At 34.7% G+C, this 26,380-nt stretch overlaps 1 protein-coding gene and 1 long non-coding RNA gene across 43 annotated transcripts in view; one reads left to right on the forward strand and one right to left on the reverse strand.

Annotated features, from left to right (window-relative positions):
* The window catches only part of LOC137489184 (uncharacterized), a 175,458-nt gene extending 174,497 nt beyond the window's left edge, over nt 1–961 (reverse strand). For 7 of the 16 annotated variants that reach the window (XR_012398516.1, XR_012398513.1, XR_012398517.1 and 4 more), the window contains exon 1: nt 640–895. This is a non-coding gene — a long non-coding RNA (uncharacterized lncRNA). Of the gene's footprint in view, nt 1–639 lie in introns of all 16 variants that reach the window. The other 9 variants (XR_012398522.1, XR_012398518.1, XR_012398521.1 and 6 more) reach the window with 4 other exon arrangements.
* agrn (agrin) overlaps nt 67–26,380 on the forward strand; it is a 444,147-nt gene continuing 417,833 nt past the window's right edge. For 22 of the 27 annotated variants that reach the window (XR_012398373.1, XM_021469829.2, XM_073938572.1 and 19 more), the window contains exons 1-2: nt 14,701–15,099; nt 16,512–16,773. Coding sequence is in view for 26 of the 27 variants with exons in the window: in XM_021469829.2 (XP_021325504.1) it covers nt 14,899–15,099; nt 16,512–16,773 (463 nt within the window). In the remaining variant the exon portion in view is untranslated. 27 annotated transcript variants of the gene reach the window in all.

The raw sequence follows: 26,380 nt of genomic DNA on the forward strand, positions 1-26,380 counted from the left end.
CTGTCTTCCTGTTTCCCACCATTCTTTAAACTAGGTTTCACCCAGTTGTAAAAAAAGTTTGTTGTGTTTGTTTTTGCTGTATGTACCACTTTGTAACCAGCAGATGTCCTCGGTGTGCTAGATTTCTTTCTCATCTAACTGGTAAATCAGGACATTCAGTAAAGTGAAATAAAAATAAATAAATAACGTTAAATAAAAACACTTTTCTGCCCCTGCATCCTCAAAAAGGCCACACAAAGATGTCGAAAGTGAAGCGCCCGATACCTGGGGTAACTTAGGTTGTTTTATACCACAATTTGCTAGCCACAATTTGCTAGCCAGTAGCTTCCATTCTTGCTATTCATTTCGAATGAGTTATTTAGGAGATTTTCATTATCAGCAACATTTAATATAAAACGCAGCTTCTCTGCTATGAGCGAGCCCTTTATATGTGAATGGATGATTGGCGGTCAGAGTTTTATGGTTATTAACAACTGCATCATCATTAATGCTCTGATACACATTACGTTATCGGTGTGCACCCCATTGCTTTATATTCAGAACTTTTTAGGACTGTCTTACATTATCGTTATCTTTGTTGTCCTTTGTGCAGGGTATAACATAAAATACTCCAGTAACGTTAACGTCTATCGTACTTACCGTCTGTATGTGCAGAGAAACCACGTAATTCGTCCTTTTAGCGTTCTTTAAGTTGATATATGATCAAATCCTACAGTGGTTTACTTAATAAATCCCTCGGTTGTTTTTTTCTTTTTTTTTTTTTTTCTTGTAACGTTAGCAGCTTGTCATTATTTTAAACAGCTGGTGAACAGGCGCAAAAGCCACACTCTTGATGATGACGGATGTCGACAGTTAAAGAGATAGATTTAGGAAAAAATATTTTTCATTTTTCAACGCATTTTAAAACATAACATAACATTTAAAAACTAAATAAATTAATTTGAAAAATAATGTGGTCCGTTTAGTAATGGCGGGCATTCATTCGGTTACCCACAACTGTCTTTCATCACATAGTACAAACGAAAAGCAATGATTTGGTGATTATTTCTTTTTATGGGGTGTATAATAACATTTGACCTAAACTCTTTACTGTTGGTCAGGTGTCTGAATAATAATGTGTTTATCATTCTTTCTTTAATTTAATTTTCAGTTTAGTCCCTTTATTAATCCGGGGTCGCCACAGCGCAATGAACCGCCTCTGTGTTTCTCATTGTACGCTATTTATTCATTTTGTTAATGAGGAAAAAAATAGGCATACATTTTAATTTAGGAAAAAAAGGATCATAACATAAATAAATAAAAATAAATAAATAATCTAAGCCATAAATATAGGCAATTTGAGCTTGAAAATTGCATTGTACCATTTTGAGAAATAAAAAATAAAATGGTTATTTTATTATTATTATTATTGTTTTATGGGCGACACAGTGGCACAGTAGGTAGTGCTGTTGCATCACAGCAAGAAGGTTGCTAGTTTAAGCCTGGTTGGGTCAGTTGCATTTCTGTGTTGCATTTCTGAGTTTGCATGTTCTCCCCAAGTTCCTGTGGGTTTCTTCCAGGAGCTCAGACTTCCCCCACAAGTCCAAAGACGTGCGGTATAGGTAAATTGGATAAACAAAAAAATTGTCTGTAGTGTATGTGTGTGAATGAGAGGGTATGGGTGTTTCCCAGTGATGTGTTGCAGCTGGAAGGGCATTTGCTGCGTAAAATCATATGCTGGATAAGTTGGTGGTTCATTCCACGGTAGCGACCTCAGATTAAAAAAGCGACTAAGTCAAAAAGAAAATTAATGAATAAATATTATTATTATTTTTATTATTATTTATGTTTCAATTATGTTTACTGTACATATTTTTTACTCTGAACAAGAGAAAAATGCTGACCATTAAAAAATTGGTTTGGAAATATGATACAGTTATCCTTCATACTCTGCATTATTTTATGTTTCTGTCTTTTAAGTTTATAATAATTTGAAAGTATACAGTTTTTGGCCATGGCAATATGCATGTGGAAGTTGTGGATTATTTATTGCCTAAGAAAACACGGTTTAAGTTCCATATATGGATGGTTATTTCAAGAGATTTTTTTATTTAACTTTTGTGTTTATACATACTTTTTAGATGAAACCAAGGTTCCTTCGGGAATCACAGATCTGTTCACAATCCCAGCCATGTGGGGCCTAGCAGAGAACTGTATTGGAAAACATATATAATGGAGTCTGATGCCATCCAATGTGTTTATTTTGTGACACTCAGGGGTTTTAAGCTGAACGAAGCCTGACACTTTACAAGCAGATGTTACAAGGTTAAGTGGTAGGCAATATATCAAGGTTGTGTTGATGCAATGCAGGCATGTGTACATGAGGGTGGTAAAATGTATGGGTGTAAAGGAGTCTCAAGCGTGTTGATTATGTAACACTATTCATTCTGTTTCTGCAGTATCTAATACCACAGAAACCTGATACATGGAAAATATGCAAATTACATGGCCCTGGAACACAAAATCTGTCATTAGTGTAAACTTTTATAAATCTTAAAGCTGCAAAAATTGACTTTTTATTGATGTGTATATATTGTCAGGACATAGCACAATATTTGGCTGAGATACAAATATTGTGTTCAAAGATTTCCAATTCAGAAAGGCAGATAATTTATCAAAAATTAAGTTTTTAAATATTTTTAGTAGGACATTTACAAAATATCTTTATGGAACATGATCTTAATTTTTTTATGTTTTCTTTTTTCTTTCTTTCTTTTTTTTGCATGCAAAAAAACTGGATAATGTTGACCCATACCATGTTATGTTTGCCTATTTCCAAAAACATATTTGCTGAACACAAGACACATATTGAGAACACACATGATATACAAGTTAATATATGGATTTCACATATCTAAAATATATGCCATATATGAACATATGAGCAATTACATACAAATGTCAACTTTGCCATAAAAAAATATTAAGTTTTAACAAAAATACCAAAACCGTATGTATGTTTTTTGTGTAAGCAAGTATTTTACAGTACTTAAGAAAGACTTGAAAATTTATGTCAGTTTTTTAAAACAATTTTATTTGATTTACCAAAGTCACAAAATTGCCAGTTTCACATCTATCACACCCATAACAAAGTTTTTCCTCATAAATGCAAATAAATAAATAAATAAATAAATTAAATCAATCTTGTTTGTTCTATAGTGAGCCAACTCTTATCCTTATGATTAGCAATATTTTTGGGGAGTTGTGCAGTTGCGTTCAAAGAATACCTACAAAGTATGTTGTGTACTGTAAACACACTAACTTTTTTGGGTACATCCATAACGCATGTTTATTTTCCTCATTTAAAATACAAAACATGTTTACAGATTGATGTTTTTTCTGATCCCTTAACTCTGTGGTGACTGTCTTGGAAAATATAAACATATAAATATAAAAAAATAATTATGTGAATTTATGTTTTGAGTTTTTACTGCAAATGTCATGTCCATAATGCTGAAATTGCTCATTGAAATATTGCAAAAATGTCCACTTATATATATTTTTCCAACAATTACAATTACAAATAAGTACATATATCACATCCACAGTTAGCCCTCCTGAATTATTAGCCCCCTGTTTATTTTACCCCCAATTTCTGTTAAACAGAGAGAAGATATTTTCAGCACATTTATAAACAGTAGTTTTAATAACTTATTTCTATTCACTGATTTATTTTATCTTTGTTATGATAACAGTAAATAGTATTTTACAAAATATTTTTCATAACACTTCTATACAGCTTAAAGTGACATTTAAAGACTTAACTAGGTTAATTAGGTCAACTAGGCAAGTTAGGGTAATTAGGCAAGTTATTGTATAACGATGGTTTGTTCTGTTGACTCTCTGAAAAAAAAATAGCTTAAAGGGGCTAATAATTTTGACCTTAAAATGTTTTTTAAAAAAAATAAAAACTGCTTTTATTCTAGCTGAAATAAAACAAATACGACTTTCTCCAGAAGATATTGTCAGACATACTTTGAAAATGTTCTTGCTCTGTTACACATTCATTTATTCATTTTCTTTTTGGCTTAGTCCCTTTATTAATCTAGGGTCGCCACAGCAAAATGAACCGCCAAGTTATCCAGCACATGTTTTTACGCAGCGGATGCCCTTCCAGCCACAACCCATCACTGGGATCCACACACACTCATTCACATACACACTGATTCACACACACACACTAGGGACAATTTAGCCTACCCAATTCACCTGGGGCCTCATGTACTAAAACATTGCGTACGGACAAAGCTGTAAATGTGCGTACGCAGTAAAAAATTAATATTATTAAAAAAAATAATATGAAAAATATATTTTTTATATGTGTTCTAGGGCTGATCGATTATGGAAAAAATCATATTATTTTGGTCATAATTGTAATCACGATTATTCAAAATGTTTGAACCTTGGTACCTATTTTTAATTGCATTTTATTGAACAAATCTGATTAAATGCACAAAAGCATGCACAACACTCTAAGTAGGTGCTCTGCCAAACAGCAAAAAGTGCAAAAATATATTCAACAAGGCGGTAACACCAAAGCTCAAAAAAATACCCATTTATTAAATTAAAAAGGCTAACACAGGTTTGTAATTGCAATGGTTGAATGTAAATATGAATAATAAACATGAACTAAATATAAACTTGTATGCCATAGACTGCCATGCATCAGATTTTTATGTATCATATACAGTGCATTATGCACATTTTCAGTGTTTCACAGTATGCAAATCTATTATGCATGAAATATGAACATTTGGTGTAATCATCAGTATACAAACAATTTAAGCCTGCAATGTGCTCAACTTGTCCAGGATGATGAATGAACAAAATACCAGCTGCTATTTTCAGTTCTACACTTGGCTTATGCAGAATTTGACTATAAAGTCCAGAGAGTGAAGACTTTTTAGTAGTCCACAATCTATGTTAATGCACAATGCATACTTTGTTTTATAGCATAATATATAATTGCTAGTACTTAGTCTTGGCTTGTTTTGTGCAGACTACATGGTCAATCTCATTCAAACTTACTACAGACCACAATGCTTCTTTCCAGATGGGTCTGTGTTTGTGTATTTGTTTAGTGTCCTAGGAGAGCACAGAAAATACTGCATCCATAGTCAAACCAGGCAAACGTAGATGACTCGAGCTGGGCTTTATGTTTCAGGACTGATTGTTGTAATTTGCTAGGGAAATAATTGGGGGAGAAATTCCTGCCAAGCAAACAGTCTTCCACCAGGTGTGAGAAACAGCTTCCTGTTTAGACTTGACACTTCCACGCACAACAACATCTGGCCATAAGCTGCTATCTGCTCTGTTCCCTCTTGGTGTTTGGCTTGCAGTGCTTGGGTCTGTGTGAGACCATGAAGGATAGAAACAAAACCTCTTTTTAGTGGTCTGTGGCTTCATTTATCTCATTAAAGTGTTCAGTTTTGGACAAAGCTGTGATTTATATTGTGCACATTTTGCTGCTGAATACAATAAATGACTTTAGCTTACATTTTTACAGTTTGTGCAATCTGATGATAGTAGAACAATTAAAGCTAGTCTACCGAAGGCAAATACTATGACCATAATACAGTTAATTTGAGGGAAATAGATTTTGTTTGATTTTTTGAGATGGTTTTGGAGGACAATTGGCCAGATTCATTGACCAAGGCATATTAGCATGAGGCCACAATCCCACAAAAACACTGAAAGCTTTGGGGGTGAATCTACTGACAATGCAACTTTAAATAACACAGACACAGCTGCAGCTAATTTCTTTAAAGACCAATGCACCAAGAGCAGTGGAGAATTGGGAAAAAGTACAGCCAATGTGCCAATATTTCAATCAAGCATATTCTTTAGTGTCTGTGATCATCTTCCAAGTGGTAACTATTGCTAACCATTGCTAACCAACAAAGAAAATGTATGAGTGTTTCTTAGTGATGGGATGCTACTGGAAGGGCATCCACTGAATAAAACATATGCTGGATGAGTTGGCAGTTCTGAAGAAGTTTTTAATAAAAGGACTAATCCGAAAAGAAAATAAATGAATGATTAATTTTTTACGATACTGTACCTCAGGGGTTAGCACTATTGCCTCACAGCATAATTGTTGATGCTTCAAGTCCCGGCTGGATCAGTTGGCATTTCTGTGTGGAGTTTGCATGTTTGCGTGCATTTCCTTGTTGCTCTGGTTTCCCACACAGTTCAGACATGGAGTATTGGTGAATTAAATAAACTAAATTGGCCGTAGTGTATGTGTGTGAATGTGAGAGTGTATGGGTGTTTTCCAATACTTGGTTTCAGCTGAAAGTCCATCCTCTGTGTAAAAAAACAAATGCTGAATAAGTTGGTGGGCAGACTGGGCTGAAGGAAAATTAGTTTTCACTCTGTGTTTAAAGAAAATCAACACTAGCTTACTGTTAGCACTGCCCATGCGTGTATTAATAGATTGATACATTACGGAATGACTTGAAATTATTAGGTTAAGTTAAAACGACAATTAATTAAAACTAAAATGTTTATACCATTTAGTCAATCTTTAAGCAACAAATTAAAACATAACAATAAATCAAGGCTTAACTTTTGAAAACAGCTTTCAAAGTGCAAGCATTTGAAAATTATACCATCTCTCTCTACACAAAAAAGTTATATTTGTGATAAAAGAGACACCATGTTCATATATATTACTTGTTTAGTCTATAGCCTTGCAGAAGAACTTAACAAAATCAGTAGTGGAGGCTGGCATAAATAATACAGTATGTTTTTGCAGATCTGTTTTCAGGATCATTTTGACATTGCAATAATCTGTATGAGAAACTTTCAAAAGCCAATTCCAAAAACATTTCTGCTTTTAAGCAAAATTGTTCAGTGCATTATGCTATTTTTTTCATAGTTAACATTTGCAAAGTTGGCCAGTCTATGAATCTTTGAAATCTGTTTGTACTTTAAATGTTGAGTATTGTATTCTAGATTTGATCATGTTTTTGTCATCTGGTTTTTCTGAGCATGTGAACTCAGTCCAGACCACCTGGACTTAATTTTATCGAAGCAGTACTTGATGAATATTTATTGCAGGTTTGCATATTGCATATGGCTTTCACTCAGTTTAGCAGTGACATCTTGTCATTGACGGCCATATTGTTTTGTTAGAAATGTCACATTTCTTCTTAGTGAGCCATTGACTGGCATTATCATGGCGGCAACACTGCAGGGGTGTTTTTCTTTGGCACGTCAAAGAGATTCTGGGTCACTGACAGGAAAAGCTAGTTGTCAAAATATGATGTTTCTCTTTTAGATGACAGACAGTGTTTGAAAAGAGCTGAAGGCATAAAATAAAAAAAAATATATGGATATGGATTTCGTCTGTAAGAGGCAGTTGCATGCAAAGGGAAGAATCAGAGATCACACATGGGAGCAATCATATGTTTGGCCAAAAAACTCAGTTTACACAAGTCTTCACAAAAACACACACTCTTTGTTATACTTAGCAGAGAAAGTAAAGAGTGGCATTAAAATAGAACCCACATCGCTTTCAAAAATCCCTAAATTCAACAAATCTGGCAGACATTACTGTATAGCACAACCCAGTAGCAATGTCAGAAATAATCTGCACATGATGAGACTAAAAGGAGTTGCATCTTTTTTTTTAGATATGTAAAATGTTTTTTTTTTGATAGATTAATTTAAGATGTAATATTGCAAATTATTTTAATACGGTCATCACCATGCACTTGTTATTAGCTAAAACAATCATTATTGATAATTATTAATAAAGTTATATATACAGTATGCAGTGTGTGCGGAAAGTATTCTGACCCCCTTAATATTTTCAGTCTTTGTTTTCTTGCAGCCATTTGCTAAAATCATTTAAGTTCATTTTTTTCCTCATTAATGTACACACAGCACACCGTATTGACAGAAAGATACAGAATTGTTGACATTTTCAAATAAAAAAAGAAAAACTGAAATACCACATGGTCCTAAGTATTCAGAACCTTTGCTTTGACACTATATTTGACTCAAATTAAACTCAGGTTAACGCTGTCTCTTTCTTCTGATGGTTCTAGACTTTTATTTAAATTCATCTGTGTTTGATTAAACTGATTGGACTCGATTAGTAAAGCCACACACCTGTCTATAAGACCTTACAACTAACAATGCATGTTCCGAGCAAATGAGAATCATAAGGTCAAAGGAATTGCCTGAAGTGCTCAGAGACAGAATTGTGGCAAGGCACAGATCTGGCCAAGATTACAAAAAAATTCTGCTGCACTTAAAGTTCCTATAAGACCACAGTGGTCTCCAAAATCCTTAAATGAAAGATGTTTGGGATGACCAGAAACCTTCCTAGTGCTGGCTGTCTGGCCAAACCGCTCTATCAGGGAAGAAGAACCTTGGTGAGAGTGGTAAAGAAGAACCCAAAGATCACTGTGGCTGAGCTCCAGAGATGCAGTTGAGAGATGGGAGAAAGTTGTCAAAAGTCAACCATCACTGCAACCCTCCACCAGTCTGGCTTTCTGGCTTGGTGGCCCAACATGAAAAACCGCATGGAGTTTGCTAAAAAACACCTGAAGGACTCCAAGATGGTGAGAAATAAAATCCTCTGGTCTGACGAGACCAAGATAGAACTTTTTGGCCTTAATTCTAAGCGGTATGTGTGGAGAAAACCAGGCACTGCTCATCACCTGTCCAATACAGTCTCATGAAGCATGGTGGTGGCAGCATCCTGCTTTAGGGTGTTTTTCAGCGGCAGGGATAGGATTACTGGCTGCAATCAAGGGAAAGATAAATGCAGCCAAGTACAGGGATGTCCTGGATGAAAAACTTCTCCAAAGCTTTAACTTCCAACAAGACAATGACCCACAACGACTCCATGACTGTTCTTAAATGCCCCAGCCAGAGACCTGACTTAAACCCAAATAAGCATCCCTGGAGAGACCTAAAAATTTCTGTCCACCAACGTTTACCATCCAACTTGATCCATATCCATGTGTGAAAAACTTGGTGCATCTTTAAAAAGACTCATGGCTGTAAGATCAAAAGTGTGCTATACTAAATACTGAGCTAAGGATCTGAATATAGGAGCATATGATATTTCAGTTATTCTTTTTAATAAATCTGCAGAAATGTCAACGGCGGCTGTGTGTACATTAATGAGAATAGATTGTTTTCATTGTGTTTAATGTAAAATAACTGAAAATAAACATAGGAGACAGAAAAATTTGTCATTATAGAAGACATTTTCAAATGGAATTGGCACTGGATTTTGCATCTGATCTCTATATATGTGTTTTAAGAACACTGAGTTAAAGGCCTAATATAAATCCTCTGGTAATAAAGTGCGTTTCCAGTAGACCATAGTCCAAACACTTCAGCTGTACATGATTCAGCAAGATCTGCCGCATCTGCAAAATCACAAACCATGAATTGTTTTCATATTTTATCCACATTAACCCCCATTACAATCAATCATCACTCTGTGAGCAAAGTAAAAATCCCCCATCATGGCGGAACGAGAATTTGAGACACGTCTAGGAAGCAAAATCCACCTAATAAATGACTTGGGTGAATATCGCTGAACTGAATTTTAGACAATAATTGCATTCGTCATGAAAATTATGGCTTTTGACTGGTATAAAAATGTCTCCTTTGGGCGAGCTTGTTAATACTTGTTTATGTATTTTCGAAACCTTTTTGTGGTGACATATTTGTGGGCTGTTGTTGTGATGTTAAAAGCTTTCAAGCTGAGACAGAGAAGCTGTTGGTTTATGTTACCTGAATTTCTACACGAGTGTCTGCAGCTTACGGTGCAGGTTGTTAGCTTTTACATCAATCCACAGGCTATATTACCCTCTCTGCATTGAGAAGTGCACCAATAGTTTTTTCAGAAATGATGAACTCCTACGCTTGTTTCAAAGTAGACTGAGTGGTTATATTTCAGTTAAACGATATTTCTCAAATGAGACTGACTGTAATGGGCTTCATGTGGGCTGGCTTCATTATGTTACAGGAAAGTGAACGAGAGAGGGTGTGGGTGTGTAGGGCTACAGCATGAGCTGAATATGAGATTTGTTTTATTGGTTTTTATAAAAACGCATATAGTTACTTGATGAATCTGATTTTCTCACATTTTTAAGATCCCAGCAAACAGACATTAAAGGGACAGCTACTGTAATTAAATTACTTTTACGCTGAAAAAGAATAGGGATTACATTTTATTTTTGGGGTAATTTAACAATGGTTATTTATAATATACTAGCCGTCAAGACTGTATATACGTTTGACAGTTTTATAAATCAATTCAGAGAAGCAGAGTAATTGCAGAATAATTCTAATTTTCAACTAAAGAAGATTTATCAAGACAACTGCATATGCTGAAACTAGTTCACAGAAATACTCAAATATTATTACAATACAATTTGAATTCAGAGTAGCAGAGTAACTATATAAATATATTTATATAAGTCACTCTGCTACTCTGAATTCAAATTGTCTATTGTATATTGTGTATGTACTTAAATTTTTATATATTTTATTCATTTTCTTTTCAGCTTAGTCCCTTCATTAATCATTGGTTGCCATAGCGGACTGAACCGCCAACTTATCCAGCATATGTTTTTACACAGCGGATGCCCTTCCAGTTGCAACGAATCTCTGGTAAACATCCATACACACTCATACACAACGGTCAATTTAGCTTACCCACTTCACCTGTACCACATGTCTTTGGACTGTGGGGGAAACTGGAGCACCCAGAGGAAACCCACGCGTACACAGGGAGAAAAAGCAAACTCCACTAAGAAATGCCAACTGACCCAGTCTAGGCTCGAACCAGCGACCTTTTTGCTTTGAGGCAACAGCACTACCTACTGCACCACTGCGTCGCCTGAATATATATATATATATATATATATATATATATATATATATATATATATATATATATATATATATATATATATATATATATACATTTTTGCGATTCCCGCATGTAAATTTTTTGATATTTAAATGTTTGGCATAATTACTCCATTTCTCAACTAAAGATTATTTTTATTGTTTTTTTTTAAGTTTTATTTTTCAGAAAATTGCACATGCTTACACTTTTAACGATTTTTTGTAAATGACATAGTATATGAACTTTTACTGTATTTTTATTTTCTCTGTTGGGCCATTATGCAGTATGTTACTGTATTTTAAAGTTGCATGGTGAAAATAATTGTTTTTACAGTAAAGATATACAATACTGTTCAGATATACAGTTCAATGTACAGATATACAATACAGTAAAGATATATAATACTGTAAATTTGTCTACCAAATGGTGCTGTAATTCTAAATACAGTATTTTTGCTATAATTGATTTACAGTACTGCTGCCAGTAGGTTACTATAGATGCTATAGGAAATCGTTAACAGTGTACGAAACAATGAAAGCTTATAAACATGTATAGGGTATAGCGATGATGCCTCACAGCAAGAAGGTCGCCGGTTTGAGTACCAGCTGGGTCAATTGGCATTTCTGTGTGGAGTTTGCATGTTCTCCCTGTGTTTGCATGTTTTTCTTCTGGGTGCTTCGGTGCTGTAGGTGAATTTATAAGCTAAATTGTTTGTGGTGTATGTGTGTATGTCATGGTCCTCTAGGTTGGGGGGTTGAGTGTTGGGCTAACAACCCACCCCATAAAAACTAGATGTTATGAAACACCAATATGGTGCGGCTAAATATCTAGTTCATAAATGACCCTGTGAGTAAGTAGGTATATGGAATGAAGTATGGCGTCATTAATTTGAAATATTTTGTGTCTTGATGCATATATTGCACTGAAAAAAAAGATTCAAAGATGATTCCATTTCCTTGGATTTACTTTTTTTTTTTTTTAATTTAAGTAGTTGTAAATTTATTTGGGCTGGATTTAAACAAATGAATTAAGTTGAGCGTTACTAAATTTATTTTGTTTAAATTCAACAAAAATAAATTGTTTGCACCAATTTTGCAGTAAACTTTTTTACTGTGTTTAAGGGTTATATTTCTTAAACAAAACAAAAAGTCTTGTTTATCGTGTTTAAGAGTTTAAATTCTGATATTTTAGATTTTGCTGATTTGTAGTATTGAGTCCAGTAATTCAATTGCTTATTATTTGGTTATTTTTAGACAAAATAACTAGAAAAGTAAGGAAAATACACTTTTAATGACGCAATTAGTAATTTATTACTTTTTGAAGTAACTTACCCAACACTGGTAATGTAATAACATTTTTTAATGCTCTCAAAATGCTAGCCATGGACTAGTATTTTATCAATAATCAAGGCCTACAGTTTTAGCTAAAAGAAATCTAGGATGGTAGAATAGTAAAATATGCAAATGAGTGAACTATCCCTTTAAGTCTATGCAACTGTTTAAACTTGGGAAAAAAGGTTAAACATCAGCTTTGCGAAGTGTTGTGTAGGTTAAGTATTAAAACGTTATAAAAACAGAGCGGCTGTCTCTCTCAAGTATTAATTCCCACCCATTTCAGGTATTAACGGAACCACTTCCCAAATGACTAGCCTGTATTTTAAATAAACTTTTTAAAATCTATTGGTATTGTGGTAAATTAAGGGCCAAGACATGGTGCCATTAAAATGAGAGTATTTCTACAAATATATCAGTGCAACCACTGATTCCACGCCCTGTCATTTTCCAGGAATAGATGGACGGGTAGTGAAATTACAGCTTTTGAAAGGGTGGAAATTTATGCACTGTCAGTTTAGAACTAGAAGCGACAGTTAGAGTTTTATCGGTTGTGAATGTCAGAATGATGTTTGTATTAGTGACTGTTAACACTGTTACTCATCTCCATCCCAAGATTTTGCAGTGAATCTATTAAAAGTAGCTGTGCCAAGTTTAACTGTTATTCATTTAGTGATGCTGTACTGTACTGTGCATTTTTACAGTGGAATTGCACAAATGAGTATTTTTTAAAATTGTAATGGACAGCATGAGCTTAATATGTTATTATTGAATGGGTCTGCTTGTAATTGCACAGTTCGCATTACAGCGCTTGCAAGGAGACCTGCTTAACCTGAACACTAACATAATTTAATCCCGTTTACATTTTACTTAAAGTGAGACCTCAGGGGAAAACATATTTATTATAACATCATAATATAGTAATATGATGTATTATTATGGATAAGAGCACCTGATGAATGTGGACTGTCTTTCTGACAAGATATCACATTTAATAAAATTTCCAGAAAAGAAATAGTTTACAGAAAGCATATAAATCCATTAAAGTCTATACATTTTGTATTACAGTTTCAAAATGTGAGCAAACCAATATTACATTGTCATTTAGTGTAAACCATATATTTTTTTAGAAGTTAAACAACATACTTCACCTGGCCTAAACTTATTAAACAGTATTGATTGTTTAAATTTTATATTTAACATGTTAAATATGTTACATGCTTTATGCTTATGGCTGAGAATTATTATTAAACATTTTGGGGTATTTTGTGAATCTTGTTTTAAAAACTGTCTGGAAACCCCATTTCTTTTATTTTCCAAGTTTCTTACAGGTTTCTTTACATGAACTACAACCAAAACAATATGAATCTACATATTTGGTGATTATGATTCAAGTTCAGGCCCGTAGCCAGGCATGGTTCAGGTGGTTCCAAAGACCAACCCCCAACTGACAATGGTCCAGAATTTGTTTCAAACATGAGCTCATTTGTGTTATTTTGACTGTTGAGACATCCTATCAAATAACCTATCAAAGGCTTTAGGACCAAGCGAAATCTGACATAAAATTAAATTGTTAAATAGAGAAAATATTTTACAAGGAACTTTTATTCTAAATCTTGAACCTTATTCTTGAAAGAAAATGTTTCTTTTTCTCTCCAAATTTTAATGCTAATAATTAGGTGTTTATGTTGATGTAACTAATTCAGGGTTGTTGTTATCCATGAATTTTCAAATGTACTTTTTACAAGAGAGGGTAGAAAAATTGTCAAGCTTTACATCATTACTTTTAATTGTTTAATATTCAAATGGCCAAAGACGATGTAAAATGATAAATTATAAAATCAAAAACTTTATTATATTTATTTCATTTTTTCCCTATTGATATACAATGTAAAAATTGTATTTTTAAAATAAGTATGTTTTTTTTTCTTCATATTTCTTTATTCTAAAACTTTAGGGAATATTTTTAGTACATCAAAAAGTGTGATTATGATGACCATCCGACAAGTTAATCCAGCTAAAAATAGTGCTTAAAATGTCACTAAATGCAGTATTTAATTCTCATCATTAAATACAAAATTAAGTGAATGAAGTTTTAAAAACGTATAAACCCAAATTAACTCATAAACGATGCAAATCTTAGCAACAGCTTAAACTATGCTATAATGTCTGCATAACCATCACTAAATCATTGCTGTAGTATGAAGTTTTTTTTTCCATCTGCAACCATGTGCACCTTTTCATTTGTCCGAATTGGCGCAATCTCTCCAAGGGGTGGCGTTTCACACCCGCTTCTGTCTCTGGTGCTCCTGAAATCACCCCCTCCGCCGTTCTTATCAGCAATTCAGATTGCATGCAAATACCCTGTGAAAGGAGCGTCACTCTGAAAGGACAGCGAGTGTGCGCGCGCGAAGGGGGGGAGAGCAGAGGCATTCCTCACTCCTCACTCTATTCTTCTCCGTCCGCCGGCTGATGCTCGCGGTTCACTCTCAGCACAGATATGAGCGCAGACCGCACACAACTTTGAGGAACATCGAGAGCAGCGCGCGCTAGGATTACTATTTTCACTCAACTAACTGCAGAAGTCCTCCGGCGTTTGTATTGCGAGTTCCCAACTTTCCTTTTCATCCGTTCGGTTTGGCCATGGGCTCTGCGGACAGAAAAGCGGTTTATTGGCCCGTTTGGTCATTTGCTCTGGTTTTTGTGCTTTTGATTCAGCGTTGTCATGGAGGTTGTTCCGAAAAGGAGCTGGAGAAGAGAGAAGAAGAAGCGAATGTAGTTTTAACCGGGACTGTGGAGGAGATCTTGAACATGGATCCGGTGCACAACACTTATTCCTGCAAGGTAAGAATTCATGCTATTCTTCACATGCGCCAAAGTGAAAGTAAATAAAAAAGGTAACCCACCGTATCACAGCTTTAGGTTGTATTTTAATACCTGTTGTCACAGTGCAACAGTTTTGCAGTCCGTATCACCTGTTAGACACACAGACAAAAGCTACCAGTGCAGTATTTGAGTTGTCATATTCCGAAAGTCGATTATTATGTAAAATGCTGATTTTGAGGTTATAATGAATCATGGACATATTGTAGCTGCAACCACTCTTTTCACTATTAAACACTATTGAAATAAGAATAAAGGTGTGAGGAAAAACAAAAAGTCCCAAAATAACCTTTTAAGCTCTTCAAGTTATATTGTTTTCAAGAGAGTTTTAATAAAAAGGTTGCATGGATGTTAAAGGTTCTTCATGGAACCATTAATGTCTCTAAATATTCTTTATTCTTTAGGATGTAACTGTTGATAAATAACATGACTATGTGTTAAACTGCTCCCAACAAGATTTTCTTACTTGAGGACATTGGTTCTGCTCAGTTAATGAAAACTGTCAACCTGCACAGTCCTTCTTTGATCCACCTGTAATTTGATCTTTCATACATGAGGAACCCGAACCTCAGCCTTTGCAGTGACTTGATGTCCTTTCAGGCTCTATTAGTGCTTTGGCTTCAATTATCTTCAATTATCATGTAATCATGGGCTTATTTTGTTAGAAGTAACTGAATGCGGTTACTTATATCAAAGTCTTGCAGCAATTAATCACCAGGACATAAAAAGTGGGAAGAGTAATCTGAAATTGTGGCTATTCCCATTATTATTTCATTGTTTGGTGAACGGTTAACACTGAAAAGCATTTAAGAAAAGTCTTTTTAGACTAAAATCTGAGATCACTAGTTCAAAAATGTTATTTTTTACATTTGTAAAAAGCAAAAATTGTATCAAAAGCATGACCGTTTAAACAGACAGTTAAATAGACAATATTAAAAAAAATCCAGATTCTATGGATTTAATGACAGCCGCAACATAACCAAACATGTTCATCCTATGTCTTACCTTAATGTAATGTAAATGTGTTTTTTGCAGAGGTTTTCACAAGATATTGCAATATTGTATAGAAATTCAACTTAAGTTACCCACATAAATCTTTAGTAGACATTTATTTATTTATTTATTATCTTTTTTTCACAGCTAAAATACCATTTTGTGCATTAAGAGAGTTTCTATGGTTATTAAAGTGTATGAAACCATAGATGTCAACAAAGAACTTTTATTTTAAGCATTTAATAAGTGTACTGCAGAGATATGTCGCAGAGTCTTGTGCAGCCGGCAGTAGGTGGCCACTCTGGAATGTGCAAGAAAGTGACCTTGATCTGGTGAAATGGTGTTTTCTTAATCTCATGTTGTCTTCCCTGTGTCTGAAGGTCAGAGTATGGCGCTACCTGAAAGGCAAGACCATGGTAAATGGAGAAGTGCTGCTGGATGGAGGAAACAAAGTGATGATCGGTGGGTTTGGGGACCCCCATATTTGTGACAATCAAGTGGCCACCGGAGATACCCGCATTTTCTTTGTCAACTTGGCTCCTGAGTACATGTGGCCGAACCACAAGAACGAACTGATGCTCAACTCAAGCCTGATGAGGATTACTCTCCGCAACTTGGAGGAGGTAGAGCACTGCGTTGAAGGTAAAAAAAAATAATAGTAAAAATACACTCTCCTGACTCAGCATAAAGCTGCTGGCTGTGTAGAGATTTGAAAGTTAGAAAAGCTCCCATGGTAGTGACAGCGCTCTTGATTGCAAAAACAGGTGGTGTTTTCTCTTCTAACTGCATCTTCGTTCTACCTAATGATGCAAATCGTGTTTTGTGACATTAACCCTTTAGGTTACATTAATTCAGCTTTTTAAATCAATCTTTCTCTTGTCTTTGATTCTTTTTTTCAACTTCTGTTTCCTTTTTTAACTCCTCAGCTGTTCTTATTGAATTTTCTTAAGCCTCAGGGCCTTAAAAGCTAAGCATATTATGTGCGCCCTCGCTAGCAATCAGCCACTGACAGTCAATGCTCTCGAAGGAGGGTGTGTCTGTTCGCTAACTGAACACCTCCAGGGCCTTTGACTAACCTGAGTGAAAGTCCAAACCTCTACCTTTCCTTGAGGGAAATCATTTATAGAGCTGGAGTGGAGATACTAAAACCTAACGGCAAATCTTCAAGCTATGTGGCCCTCGCATGGGCCCCTGTGTCTGTGTTATGATGGCATTCACTGCTTATTTCCACATTCCCCAGGATAAACTGTTAGAAATAAGTTTGCCTATTTGGGGGGAACATAAAAATGTATAGTACAAATAAGACCAGACAGTTTTTGAAACTCCATAGTGCTTTTGCTTTATTAATGTAAATGTAAAATAGTGGTTGTCCTTCTACTATTAATGGCGAGTTCCTTTTTCCATTTTGTAAGTCAGCAGTGCTTGTAGTTTAATCTTGTTTAGTGCTCTACATTGCTGGCAGCAGTACAAGCAGAGAAAATGCACATTAGTCTGGAATACAACAGAGCGTTTGAAGCTAGCATCACTCTTTTAGGTCCAATCGATTGTGTAAATCGGCACTCTGCATCCTCTTTGCATGGCAGGTTGTATTGTGTAGACCTATTGACAAAGTCTGGTCCGTTTTGTTTGTGGCTTATTCTGGCCAAGAATCACAGACTTTATTGGAAAGCTTTCTTGACTGACTTTTAAAAGTTAGAAAGTGTTGTTTGGTGTGCCATATTGAGGGCAGGGCGTATGAAGATGTTAACACTTCTAGTAACAACACAAAAGTGTTGGTTAAACACTTTGAAAGCACCTTAAAAGAAAATGCTGACACCTTACCAGAAGAAAAACATTCACTGTAGATTAGTTCAAAATTTCTGTCTAAGAAGTACTGATTTTAAAAACCTAGCTCGGGAAATTTTAAAAAATAATATTTTTAAGAAAAGTTGATTACATTTTTTGTTTATTTCTTGAATATTTTTTCAATGATTTATAATGAATTGCTACTATTCGGGCAAATTTGGTAAAATCTAAATCAGTCTTTATTGTAATTTAACAATAAACTACAATAATTGTTTCAGGAGAATTGATAATTTGTGAAACTCCTAGATTATATAGTTAAACGGATATTTCATGCGAAAATGAAAATTGAGTTGAGCATTCTTGCTGTTGTTGTTTATCTTCAAACACCTAAAGTCCATCTGTTGAAAGTCCAATACACTAAAACTTTGATGCTTCAAAATGTACATTAAGGCATCATTAAATAAACTCATTTGAGTGAAGCTACATGAACTACACATTTAAGTTAGTAAATAAGATTACACGTTGGCAGATCAACACAGTCTTGCAGTATTTCATTAAGTCTATATATAAATATACAGTTGAAGTCAGAATTATTAGTCCCCCTGTTTATTTTTCCCCCAATTTCTGTTTAACAGAGAGATTTTTTTCAACACAAATTTTGAGCATAATAGTTTTAATAACTCATCTCTAAGAACTGATTTCTTTTATCTTTGCCATCATGCGAGTAAATAATATTTTGCTAGATATTTTTCCAGACACTTCTATACAGCTGAAAGTGACATTTAAAAGCTTAACTATGTTAATTAGGTTTACTAGGCAGGTGAGGATAATTAGGCAAGTTATGGTATAGCTGTGTTTGATCTGTAGACTATCGAAAAAAATATAGCTTAATGGAAGTAATAATTTTGACCCTAAAATGGTGTGTGTGTGTGTGTGTGTGTGTGTGTGTGTATATATATATATATATATATATATAAGACGAACTACCAACCTACGTCACACGACACTGGTTGCAAAAAGAGACCAGTTGCAATAGCATATCATGTCGTGTTGTAGCGTAATATGGTAATATGTAAAATTATGACAAAACAGGTGATTTTGATGACATTTTTAGATTATAATCTAAAATCATGCTGAAAGACATGAAATGCCATCCGTCTACTGAGATATTTCCCTGTTGATATTGGAAAATCACAATAATTAACCTTGAAAAAGCCAAAGCAGCGCACACACTACCAGATTACTGTTGTTTTTGCAACAAGGAAAAAGGCTAAACACATGTGGGCATTTCTTCTTTCTTTTTTTACTGAATTAGTCTGCAGTAACGAAAACAGGAGACACATTAGAAACAAACAGATGGTCAACCAGAAAGTAACTCAGGATTATACAAAGAGTGGCCAACATTAAATACACACATTCCTAATAAAAGTCCCATCTCACACTCAATCTACTACAATTACTATGATATAAATACAGCACTACAACATACAAAAGAGAGAGTTTGACATAGAAAGTCAATAGCGACGTCTTTGCTCTGCTCAATGACAGGCTGAGGGATGCCAATCCAAATGCATCTCCAATCTCCAAAAATATAAACAATTAAAATAGGCACAATCCTTATCAATGAACTGCATAAATGTAATCTAAACAAGTACATTCTCACCTAAAAAAACCTCCAAAAGTACATTTTATTTTCCAGCAGCTGCAATATTTGTCAAACTGTAGTGAGTTTATTGATCTGCTGTCACTCTATGTGGGTGGAGTAATACAGAAAGGTGAGGAGGCTGTACGAGTTCTGATTTTACAGAATATCGCACTGCTGTTAGCCAATCAGATTCGATTTATATATTTAGAATATGTCAGAAAACTAACAAATTTTCACTATTTTTGAATGAGTTTAAGCTAAAAAATAAGAACTGTTTATTTTTTAAGGCACAAAACGTCCCTTCTCCGCTTTTTGTGCTACTGAGATTTTTAGTAAAAGCTACTGCAGAGGAGACACTGTCTTTTTTAAAGACTTCAAAAATCTTAAAAGATTTGATAATGGGGCATCGTAGCAGCCGAGTAGCATATTTTGAATTCACCCAAGCCGGGTCTAGGTGTTGAGCTACTGAAAATAAATGCTGCTCTGCTTAATGAGAGGCCATGTGCTTCATTTAACAAATGTGATTCTTTTTATATTGTAATGGGATTGGATCTCATTTTACACACAAGATGCTCAAGTATACCCTACAAATAGCAAACAGCTGTGCTCAGAATGACCACCGGTTTTGTTAAACACGCAGCTTGCGAATTCTAATTCTGAAATTGCAGAGTCTATAAACACAGAGACTATGTGCTTCAAAACATTCACAAACATTGGTTCTGACCTTGCTTTTGACATGGTTAGACAAGTATACTATAATTCCGGCCTTGAATAAAAAGTGCTGCCCTGAAGGCTGGGTAACTTGGAATTGTGCCTAATGGTGTTCAGACTTTGTTGGCTAAACTGAGCTGGGGATATTTGATTTTACCCATCAATTATTTAATAAAGCCTGACCTTTTATTGAGGAGTATACATTTTTCTCCTTCCATTGTCCCTATTTAGTGTCCATGTTTTAGACCTACAGCAAAAAAAAGAGTGTGTGTGGTGGAAGGAACAAGATCGTACCTGCCAGTCTGACGAGCGTATCCTCTCCTCTCTCTTCACCTCTGACAGCTTAGATAGCACTGAGAAATGAAAAGATTCCAAACTAAAGTTGAGAATACTGCTGTCAAAGCCAAAGTTTTCTTAAGGGAAGAAAAAAAATGCTGTTTATAATGACAAGATTGGGAGGGTGAAATGTGATAACAAGAAATTCTTGATACAAGTGTAGACTGGAACGCTTAGAGGAGAGGCCTTGAGGCGTTAAGTTCTCACTTGCTCTTCACTGACACAGACCACTTGGGTTGTTACATTAAAAAAAAAACTTGGAATAATTAGTTCATTGGGATAAGATGCATCAAATACATATTCCGTTAAACCTAAAAAGACAAAATGTTTGAGTAGCTGATTTCCAGCCAATAACAACGAATGGTGACCAAAGCACTCAAGGAAAACATTTGTTGAATAACGTCATTTTTTTCCATACATAAATGATCATATGGCTTAATTTGGCATATAGCAAAAAAGTTATATTAGTCAGTTATCGTAGTTTACAAATGCTCCATTTTGGAGCTTGATTGGTTCCCATTCAATTTTACCTACTGTACTTGTTTTTATATCGAAGAAAGCCACTCATAATGATTGGGAATGACATAAGCATGGCCAAATTATATTTTTTGAGTCAGATAATCTTTTAAATCCCGTTTTTTTCCACAATTGGACTTGGACTTTTCGACATCCAGTGGATAAATTCAAGAATGTAAGTAATCAGAGAGATTTTGGCGCTGTGTGGTAAATCAGCAAATCAAATTTGTTCCTTTCTATGAAGTTGACATGTGCGAACATGTTGCTTTTCAGCATTTCTCTGACTTTGTTTGCATATGTGGAAGCTAATTCATTAAATGCCAAACTGCACAATAGTGGAAGCTTGTTTTGGGCTGTAAGGTAATAATTTAAAGAAAAAATTGACCTCTTTCAAACCATCTCTGATCCCTTGAATAGGGTGAATTAAGTCAGACTAACTACAAAAAGGAACAGCTGGAATGCCGAAGAAAATTGGGAAGAAAAAAGATGGCATGGACTCTCGTATTAAGTATTGCAGTAGCTTTTGAATTTGTGGAAGAAGTGATGAAACATGAGCAGGGAGAATGAAAGAAAGAAATATGATATTGAGATTTTTTTTGGTGTGACTCTGTTCATTGCAGTGAACCTGCTTTATGATTAGTCTCACTGATTCTTTTTCTCTCAAAGTTTCCCTTAAATCAGTGGTTCTCAAACTTTTTTCACCAAGTACCACCTTAGAAAAAAATTGTCTCTCCAAGTACCACCATAATGACCAGTATTAAAAAAATTGCGCCGTAGGCCTAATTAAGCAGCTACAGCTGTGCAGAGTTTGAAAACGAGGCAGATTAATTCCTATTATTAAGAATATGTATAATTGTCAGTCACTTTAAACATTTTAAATAGTCTGAACATTAACTGTTTGCAGGTAAAAAAAAAAAAAAAAAAATATATATATATATATATATATATATATATATATATATATATATATATATATATATATATATATAAAGTAAAAGGAAAACTGCTGTATTTAAATCTAAAGTATTCATAGGAGCCTATTCGCCTATTCATCAAAAGCTGGAAATGTTGCTTGGACCTCATAAATATAGGCTATATGGCATATTTATACACTTTCAGACAAATCTTGAAATATATGTTAAATGTTCATATGACAGGGTTCATACAGGCACAGCCTAATGAAAATCAAGAAATTTTAAGCACTTTTTCCAGCAGCTATTTTTTTGTTTTCAAGACTGACATGCTATGTATTGAAGATGTATGTATTGAAGATGTATTGAAATGTATTCTCAGCAACCCATAAAATATTGCATAGGAATTGATACAAATAAAAACAATTATTATTATTATTATTATTAATCATATATTAATAATATAATAAACCTGCACTAAATGCTTATGAAATATTTTTGTACTCAAGTAAAAATACTATTACACTGCTAAAATAACACACATTTTAGTAAATACAACTAATATTAGGTAAAACTACAAAGTACTCTTAATAAGTACTAGTTGGTTACTTTTGAAAAAAACAAAATCAGATTTTCATTATGAAATCACTTTTAAGTGTAAACCTGATTGAATGGTTTAATTGCTTAAATCCCAAAGCTATATGTAAAGGAATTTGCACAAACAAAGAAAGTATAGTCAATTTTTCCTTTCATGACAATTAATATTTTTCAATAGCACTGGTAAAACTACCAAATAATCTTTAAGGCCATAGAGACACTTTTTGCCCATTTTTAAAACAATATTTTTAACCTTTGAAAGGTTTATTTAGTATATGATGAAAAGATTTAAATTTAGCCTTTTATTTACATATTTTACACTATTTTTCTTTACAATATGGCAAATTTGTTTCTTAAATAGCTGTACATCACATGTAGATTTTATTTTACACTTGATCTTAAACTTAAATACAAACTTTACAAAAAACACAAGTACACTTTCAGTAAAAAAAAACAAATGACTTTATTTTACTTGAGGTATTTGAAATATGACAACAATACATTTATCAAAGCAGTGCTTTAAGAGCCTTATTGTTATTTTTAAATAAACAATTAGCAACAAGGGATTGCTTTGACCTGTAATGCTTTAAGACAGATCAGAATACAGCTAAATGTATAAATCACACAAATACCTCATCCAGAAACATTTCCAGCATAATTATTTTGTCGTAAAGAAATAAAAAAAGTTCCACCTTTGCTAAAAGTAAGTTTCACTTTACAATACAGCCAAATAAGACCATTAGCATTGTCATCGATCATGCATCAATCTAATTCTAAATACTTGATAACTTTGAATACTTTTGACTAAATTTAGTCAAGTAACAAAGACAAATAATGTCTACTTTAATAGTGAACAGATCGCGATTGTGTTCAATCTGAGCACACAGGCGATCATGACAGGACTTGCAGTTCATTTGAAAAAAGCTTATTTAAGAGCTCGCATATCTGTTTTAGCGATTTGCGTACATGAATGCGCTCTCTCGTGTTAAAATAAAGCACTCGCCACATTTCCAGAAATGAGTAATTGCGCAATACCTCTATTCCCGCGCCGCCATTCAGACAGTATAGAGGAGTGACAGGTCAGAGGCGAGTCGACTCGCTGTTGGAGAGCGAAACGTGTATGTAGATCATCAAATAGGCAGGAAATATGTCCGCGGTTTAATCACTCTGCAAGACATCTCGATAGTGAAAACATCCGAGAAGCATTATTCCAACAAAACATTTGTTTTTAAGTTGTTTTTTCTGTCTCTGCGACTCAGAAAGCCTTTGTCCCGCCCTTACGTTTCACGCAAAAACACACACACAAAAAAAGGTCGACTGTGATTGGCCAGTTTTCATGTCAGTCAAATCACGCTTCAGAATCACTTCGGAAACTGATTTTCAGCAGCTTATGACAAATTGCACTAAAATAAACATTCTAAGCACAGCGCTGTGATCGTACGCTTCACAAAAATGCCAAAGCTGATCACATCGATAATATAGTTCAAAGGATTAAAAATGTTAATTGTTTATTTAATTATTTGGCGATTCCTCCGCGTACCACTAGGAGGAAGCCCGCGTACCACTAGTGGTACGCGTACCACAGTTTGAGAACCACTGCCTTAAATGATTCCTTTTTTTCATTTCTCAAAATAGGTTTTCCTTTATATGTATGATTTCCAGTTTGAACTAATCATTAAAAATTGCTTAAAAAAAGAATCTTTCATTTGTTTGTTCATCGTTACCAAATCAGTGTTAAGGTTCATTCACATTAGAGATAATAAATTGTACTAGAGATGATAATAATGGAGATCACAAATATACAGATCTAATAATCTCTACAATCTTCGAAAAAAAATCAGGGTGTCAGCGGGGTCTTAGAAAGTAATGAATGTTGATAAAACAATTTGGAGAAATCTAAGCCCCTTAAAAAATATTAAAAAGTCTTAAATGTTCCTTTACAAGGTATTAAATTTTGTATATTTTTCGGTTCAGTTAAAGTTTGCATGAATTTAATCTGTGAATATTAGGATGTTGTGTAGTTTTTGACATTGCTAAAAATCCGGCTAGATTCGACATCATGCTGCTTTGTTTACCGCAGTAACCAAGGCAACACCATTATTTCTGCATTTATAGGCACCAACTGCTGGATTAGCATTTTTTTCAGTTTTTGAATAATGTTTTGATGGTGCGGTGGCGCAGTGGGTAGAGCTCTTGCCTCACAGCTGGTTTAAGCCTCGGCTGGGTCAGTTGGGTCATTTCTGTGTGGAGTTTGCATGTTCTCCCCTCATTCGCGTAGGTTTTCTTCGCGTGCTCCGGTTTCCCCCACAAGTCCAAAGACATGCGGTACAAGTGAATTGGGTAAGCTAAAATTGGCTGTAGTGTACATGTGTGAATGAGAATGTATGGTTGTTTCCCAGTGATGAGTTGTGGCTGGAAGGGCTTCCGCTGCGTAAAACATATGCTGGATAAGTTGGTGGTTCATTCAAGGGACTAAGCCGAAAAAAAAATGAATGAATGAATCTATAATGCTTTAGTTTAGAATTAGTTTCGTACATTGCTGTAAGTATTTGGTAAATATACTGCAAGTTAAAATGTCTCCAATGTTTCCAGTTGAAACCTAAATTGGTTATGATGAGGTCTTAAAATATATGGAAAGAGTCTTAAAAAGGGTCTTAAAAGGTATTTCACTCTTTGATTCCTTTATATAACCTGTAAAAAGGTACAAAGATAGTCACTGGGATTGTACACTAAAAGTTAGGTTTTGTACCTCTAGTTTAGAGTTCAGAGTTAATTTTGAGAGTAAAATTGTTACCTGAGGTTAATTTTGGACCTTTAATAGGCTTTGTACCCCTCAGTAAAAACTGTACTTTTTTGGTGACAGTGTAAAAACCTCTAGATCTAAACGAGAGTTACAATATAGGTAGGTTGTATGTTTGTTTGAAAGAAAATGTAATCATGCTGGTGTGGGTGCTTTCTTGCTATCTTTTTAAAATTCTTCTCTAATTGTTCTTCAGTTCTCGGCCTGTCATGAGGGGCAAGCAGGTTCAAGGGGCCCAGTTCAAGTTGAGCTTTAGCTTGAGGACAGAGGGTCCAGTCCTGGTGGTCTCTTGTGATAATGAGTTTGCAGTTCATCCAGTCAAATGCTCTAGATTGTGTGTGTGTGTGTGTGTGTGTGTGTGTGTGTGATAGGTTTGGGAATGAGAGTAGCAGGTCTTTGGGAGCACTTCCCTTTTATACCGGCTGTTTGTGTAAGGAGGAGGCCTGGCGTGCCTCTGATTCCACATTGCACGAAGGTCATCCTGCCTGCACTCAGCCCTGAGCAGGTAATGATTAATAGATCAAGCATAATTGAGGTGAAGGACTTCCTCAACCCCTTCTTAATGGTCTTAGGATGAGAATCATTGGAGAAGGGTCCTCTCAGAAAGAGGCTTTATTTAAAAAAAAAATCACCGCTCTGTTATTTCAGGCTGATCTCCCTGAGCCAGACCCGAGGCCAGGGATTTCCAAATGTGTTTTATGAGATTTGGGAAACCAGCCATCGGTGAATGTAGCTGAAAGCTTGTCGACACCACAGTATAAGTATTAAGGGGCTGAATCATTGGTAGGAAATGTCAGTGATGTGTCACTGATTTTTTTTTATGCAATAAACTGTTTCTAGCTGCACATGTACTTCAATAGATTAAATGGGAACTGGATACATTTTTTCTATTCTGCAATTATTGAATATTTCTGTCATGTTGTTATTTAGTCTGTAATTTCAGGCTTT

The sequence above is a fragment of the Danio rerio genome, chromosome 23 (genome assembly GCF_049306965.1).
Source record: "Danio rerio strain Tuebingen ecotype United States chromosome 23, GRCz12tu, whole genome shotgun sequence".
Lineage (NCBI taxonomy): Eukaryota > Metazoa > Chordata > Actinopteri > Cypriniformes > Danionidae > Danio > Danio rerio.